This window comes from Podarcis cretensis, assembly GCF_951804945.1.
Source record: "Podarcis cretensis genome assembly, chromosome: 14".
In the NCBI taxonomy this organism is placed as follows: domain Eukaryota; kingdom Metazoa; phylum Chordata; class Lepidosauria; order Squamata; family Lacertidae; genus Podarcis; species Podarcis cretensis.
This window is the reverse complement of record NC_137183.1, coordinates 50,137,420-50,143,610: the sequence shown is the minus strand read 5'-3', so window position 1 is coordinate 50,143,610 and position 6,191 is coordinate 50,137,420. Positions and strand designations below refer to the sequence as shown.

At 48.4% G+C, this 6,191-nt stretch overlaps 1 protein-coding gene across 1 annotated transcript; it reads left to right on the top strand.

Annotated features, from left to right (window-relative positions):
* The first annotated feature begins 1,102 nt into the window (after window positions 1-1,102).
* MED9 (mediator complex subunit 9) lies at window positions 1,103-5,694 on the top strand. The gene is made up of 2 exons (XM_079954081.1): window positions 1,103-1,825; window positions 4,611-5,694. The coding sequence occupies exons 1-2, from the start codon at window positions 1,542-1,544 to the stop codon at window positions 4,825-4,827; spliced, it is 501 nt and encodes a 166-aa protein (XP_079810207.1). The 5' UTR covers window positions 1,103-1,541; the 3' UTR covers window positions 4,828-5,694.
* Window positions 5,695-6,191: the final 497 nt, after the last annotated feature.

Genomic DNA, 6,191 nt, shown 5'->3' with positions numbered 1-6,191 from the left:
GTATTTCAGGACTTGTTGACAGGTTTGCACAGGTAGTGTTTGCCAGTTTAGCGCAGCAGTTAAGTGTGTTGGGACTAACAACTGGGTTCAAATCCCCACTCAGCTACAAAAACTCGCTGGGTGACCTTGGGCCAGCCCCTCTCTCAGCCTAGCCTACCTCTCTGGGCTGTTGTGAGGATAAAATGGGGAGAACTATGTATGCTGCCTTAATGTCCCTGGAGGTTATAAATGTAAAAATGAATTAAAGTTTTTAAAAAATGTGTTTTATGGTTTTTTAATTGTGATTTTATGTTGTGAACCACCCTGAGATCTATGGGTATAGGGCAGTATACAAATTTAATTAATAGCAACAATTTAGGTTTATTTTTGAGTAAACATAGCTGCAAATCAATTTAAATTTGATTGTTTTCTGTGATGCACGAGTATTGTCTTTTATGATTAAGGGATTATTAGCTTGCTTGTTTTATTTGGTAGAAAGCTGGAGAACAGCAGCACTAGTGATGATAATAAAAAAATAAAACAGTGTTAAATTAACTTGCAGTAATAATGGTATTAAAAAATAACGTCCAGTGCTTCTGCGGTCCAAGCATGTGTGTGTGCGTGCGCGCAGGCTTACTCGCGCGTAAGAACCTTGCATCCCAGCAAAACCTCATTCCCAAGATGAGTTTATGTAGGAGATTCCAATGGCAATTTTCACCAAGGTAAGTCTGAACAAAAAAAATTCCTTCCAGTAGCACCTTAAGTTAGTTAGTTCTTGGTATGAGCTTTAGTTAGTTCTTGGTATGAGCTTTCGTGTGCATGCACACTTCTTCAGATACATGCACACGATGCATGCACACGAAAGCTCATACCAAGAACTAACCTAGTTGGTCTTTAAGGTGCTACTGGAAGGAATTTTTTTTGTTTTGACTATGGCAGACCAACACGGCTACCTATCTGTAACAAGGTAAGTCTGCACCGGGTTGCCGGCTAAGATGCCTCTGGAACAGATAACACGGCAGCAGCAGCAGCAGCATCCCATGTGCAAAGGAGGAGGAGCAGCCAAGCTGACGCGCAAACTCTGAGACCAGTTTTGCAAGGGCGAGAGGTTTTTCGTGCTTTTCTCGCGACGCCCGGAAAAGTGGGGGAGGGGGAAGAGGAAAGGGAAAGAGAGAGTGCACGAGTGCAAAGCTTAAAAATAGCAGCGTGCAAAATAAATAAGGGCAAGCACTAAATAAAAGGAGAGGAAGATTTTTTTTTTTTTTAATAATGCATGCAATTAAATGAATAACGAAACAGGAGCAAGCTAGCAGGAGAGGAAGAATTTTTTTTAAAAAATATATGCATGCATTTCAGTAAATAAGGAAACAGGAGCAAGCAAGCAAAGAAGAGAGGAAGGAATTTTTTTTTTTAAATATATGCACGCAATTAATTAAATAAATAAGGAAACAGGAGCGAGCAAGCAAAGAGGAGAGGAAAGGAAAAAAAATTAAAATATACGCATGCAATCAAATAAATAAGGAAACCGGAGCAAGCCAGCACAGAGGAGGCATCCCGAGGCCATGGCGACGCCTGGAGGAGCGTCGGCTGTCGGGGGTTCTCGCCCCGACGAGCAGCCCTCGGCGCCCCCCGGAGCCCCCCAGGCCGCGGCCCCGGCGGGGGAGCAGCAGGCGCCGCCTCCGCCCCAGCAGCAGCCCTCGCCGGCCGAGCAGAAGTTCCAGTCTCCCGCCGGGCAGGCGCCTCCGCCCCCGGGGGGGCAGCAGCAGGGACCCCCGCAAGCGCCCGGCGCCCACCCGGGCCAGGAGGACTACTCTTTCCTCCCCCTGGTGCACGACATCATCAAATGGTAAATGGCCCCCGAGGGAGGCGGGTGGGTCGAGGGTGGAGAGCCTCCAGGGACCGGGGCAGTCTACCGCTGAAGGGGGGCAATGGGAAACAATTTTCGGGAAACAATTCATCAGTGCTGGTTATGGCCTTAGAAAGCTCTGGGGTCCAGGCTACCCGAAATAGCCTGCACAAATCAGCCCTGGGCTCTTGAGTCCCTTTCGGGAGAGGCCGTTTCTCCTGCCACCCTCATGGGCACTCTTGGTAGGGTTGAGGGACGGGGCCTGCTCAGTGGTGGCCTCCCCCAGGCAACTTTGGAACTCCCTGCCTCAAGAAGGTAGGCTGGCTCCTTCCCATGGGCAGGTGAAGATTGCCTTATTCCAACAGGCCTTTGGGAACGGACTGCTTTTAAGGAAAGAGCTGGAGCAGTGCTGTTTGTATTGTAATTGTTTGTAGGGGTGTATGGGACGCAGGTGGCGCTGTGGGTTAAAGCCTCAGCGCCTAGGGCTTGCCGATCGAAAGGTCGGCGGTTCGAATCCCTGCGGCGGGGTGCGCTCCCGCTGCTCGGTCCCAGCGCCTGCCAACCTAGCAGTTCGAAAGCACCTCCAGGTGCAAGTAGATAAATAGGGACCGCTTACCAGCGGGAAGGTAAACGGCGTTTCCGTGTGCGGCTCTGGCTCGCCAGAGCAGCGATGTCACGCTGGCCACGTGACCCGGAAGTGTCTCCGGACAGCGCTGGCCCCTGGCCTCTTAAGTGAGATGGGCGCACAACCCCAGAGTCTGTCAAGACTGGCCCGTACGGGCAGGGGTACCTTTACCTTTTACCTATGGGGCATTAGGGGGAGAGGTCGTTCCTCTGGTGGGGGACACGCTGTGCTCCTTCTGGGGGTAGTTTGCCCACCTTTGGTTCCCCACCTTGCACTCGGCTCTCACCTGTGGCTCCTAGAAGCTTTCAGTCATTATATTATTATATTATAACAGCGGCCACAACCCGAGAATGGCTTCGACTGGCTGGCTAAACCAGGTGAGGGGATTAGGGACTTCTCCAGCATGTGAAGACTCATAGAATCAGAGACTTGTGCAGTTGGAAGGGACCATGAAAGGTCGTCTATTCCAACCCCTTGCAATGCAGGAATCTTTTGCCCAATGTGGGGCTCAGACCCACAGCCCTGAGTCTCATGCTCTGCCGAATGAGCTCTGGGTGAAACCCAAGAGTGGAACCAGTGGTCAAGGAGGTGGTTTCTGCACATTCTGTAGAGCAGCCTTTCTCAACCTGTGGGTCCCCAGATGTTGTTGAACTACAACTCCCAGCACCCCTAGCTAGCACAGAGCTCAGGGATGATGGGAGTTGTAGTCCGGCAACATCTGGGGACCCACAGGTTGAGAACTGCTGCTGTAGAGAGAAGAGAGGGATGGATGGATCTTGTCCACATCGAAGGCAGAAGCTCGGATACATCTTGTGTATCACAAGGCATCTCTCCTGCCTTGTGGGGTATCTTTGGGGGAAGAAAAGCCTAAGGAATAAACCCTACACAAATCTGGAGTGGGGTCGCTAAGACAGTTGGATCGCGCCTTGTATGATTCCTTCCAGCAACTCCTGCGGCCAAGCTGGTGCCAAACGTCTTGCTCTGCTTTCCTTTGGACCCCATCAACGAGGCCGAGAACGGGGTCCTTTCGCCTGCGTAGCCCAGGACCCCCCATACCCCCAGCCCAGGCTTGCACCACAAAGAGAATATTAGAATAATAAAATTGTAGAGTTGGGAGAGAACCCAAGGATCATCTACTCCAGGCATAGGGAAACTCGGCCCTCCAGATGTTTTTTGGGAACTACAACTCCCATCATCCCTGATCACTGGTCCTGTTAACTAGGGATGATGGGGAGCTGTAGTCCCAAAATGTCTGAAGGGCCGAGTTTGCCTCTGCCTGGTCTACTCAGGAATCCTGCTCACAGCTGTCCCTGGGTGGGTTTGAATTAACCTTATGGTTAAGAGCCAGACACACTGACCCGTGGGGGTATGGAAAGGGGTTCGGGGTTCACCTCTTCCCTATTTTATCCTTGCAATGGCCCTGTGAGGCAGAGAGAGTGTGGCTGGCCCGAGGTCACTCAGTGAGTCTGGTGGCTGAGCAGAGATTTGGAATCATAGAATTGTAAGGATTGTAAAGTTGAAAGGGACGCCGAGAGTCCTCTATAACAACAACAACAACAAGAAGAAGAATTTATTACTTATACCCTGCCCATCTGGCTGGGTTTCCCCAGCCACTCTGGGTGGCTCCCAACAGAATATTAAAAACACGATTAAACATTAAAAACTTCCCTAAACAGGGATGCCTTCAGTTGTCTTCTTAAAGTCAAGATAGTTTTATCTCCTTGGCATCTGGTGGGAGGGCCTTCCATAGGGCAGGTGCCACCACCAAGAAGGCCCTCTGCCTGGTTCCCTGTACCTTCACTTCTCGCAATGAGGGAACCGCCAGAAGGCCCCCGGAGCTGGACCTCAGTGTCCGGGCTGGATGATGGGGGTGGAGATGCTCCTTCAGGTATACAGGACCGAGGCCGTTTGGGGCTCTAAAGGTCTTTAAACATTTTTAAAAGTAGCTACAAAGAAGGTCATGAACGTTTCCGAGAATTAAAGGCCTCTGTGTTCTGCATGCTGTCCCGGGAACATTGTGGCTCATGATGCTTCCGTGGGCGCCTGCTTCCTCCCAATTCCCTGTTGAATTCCCATTCCTGAACCCGTGGCGCCCTGCTACCATAAATGGCATGTGAACGTCATCTTAGCTGCTCTCTTCCTCTCTCTCTCCCCCTTCAGCATGGATAAAGACAGCCAAGACGTCCACCAGGTTTTGAACGAGCTGAGGACCAAATTCGTGGAGGTGCGGAAGGTGGTCCAGACTATGCAGGGGATCTCCGTGAGTCCTGAGCAGCAACAGCTGCAGCTTCAAAGCCTCCGGGAGCAAGTCAAGACCAAGAGCGAATTGCTGCAGAAGTACAAAAGCCTCTGCATGTTTGAGATCCCCAAGGATTAGGCAGGAAGAGACCCAAAGCTCTGCAAAGAGACTCCGCTGGTTCTGGAAGCGATCCGAGGGAACTGCCGTGGCTTTTGGCACCAAAGGGAAACACAGTTTTGTTGCAGCTGTAACACACTGTCCTGGTGTGCACATTGGTGTTTTGGTTTGGTGCCTTCTGCATTTTGCAGGCGGGTGGGAGTTGCACATTTTGTATGCTCCTCAGTCTTAAAAATAACTAAAACTGTAAAAAAATAAAATAAACAACAACCCTGCACATGGAAAACTAGAATGTCAGGGAGAAAGATTCCCTGACATGCTGCTTTTCCAGAAGCAAGGAGCTGGTGCTTTTTTTGCTTTTCCTCTTCAGTGGACGTACATTCAATGCAAGCAACACCTTTCCACCAGTAGCCTCCACCACCCGTTGCTTGAAATGTATAAACTGGGTCCAAGAGGATGCTAGAGCAGGCTGTTACTATTTCCCTTCATCACCCAGCACCTAAGAAGACAATTACCTGCTTTCTTTCGCTGAGGACATCAGGAAGCAGCAGGAGAGAAATCAGCAGACGGACAAAATGACAAAAGCATGACTCCTTTAGTATTCCTGGAGACTTAAGAGCGGGTGAAGTCTGCTCCTGTTTCTGGGGAAGGAAGCAGTTTGACAGGGCAGCCTCAGTTTACAAATTTGTGTATATTTGTTTATATATTCTTTTTGCTGGGTTAAGCCTTCTTTAGAAAAATGATACTTTTAATAATTTGCGTATATGTCTGTTTTGGGGAAAAAACCTGAAAAATAAATCTGGGACTGTGCTGCAGACACTGCCTCTTAGCTAAGACAACCTGTAACTAGATTCCTTGCATGGATTAATGATATTATTTGTGTAGTTCTTCCCAGTTTGCTCGTGCAATTGTTCGTTTGTTTAAGAAGCTGATAGTCGCATTTGGTGCAGCAATAATCCAGTGACAGTCATGGGAGATTCCATTGCAGAACTATTCTTTTTTTAAAACTATTCTTTTTTAAAAAATGATATTTATTAGAGTTTCAAATAGTACATGAAAGCAAAAAACAACAAAACAATTTTCCAGAAAAGAAAAAAAAAAGCAGAATTAAAAGACACTCAACATTTACAGTCCTTATTTTCAATAACTTTTTTCAGAACTATTCTGACTTCTAAAACCTCGCTGGTTTTGTAGTAGAGAGTCTGTAGCCTTTTCCCCAATTGGGAGATATTGCTTGTCTGTTTTCTGTCTTTCTTACTTGGTAAATTTATATGGCAAATGCACAAGCAACCAAACATTTAAAAATAATTCCAATACAGGTGCAAACTGAACGATTGGCGTATGTTTTCTCAGAATCGTAGAAGGGGACCCCAAGGATCATCTAG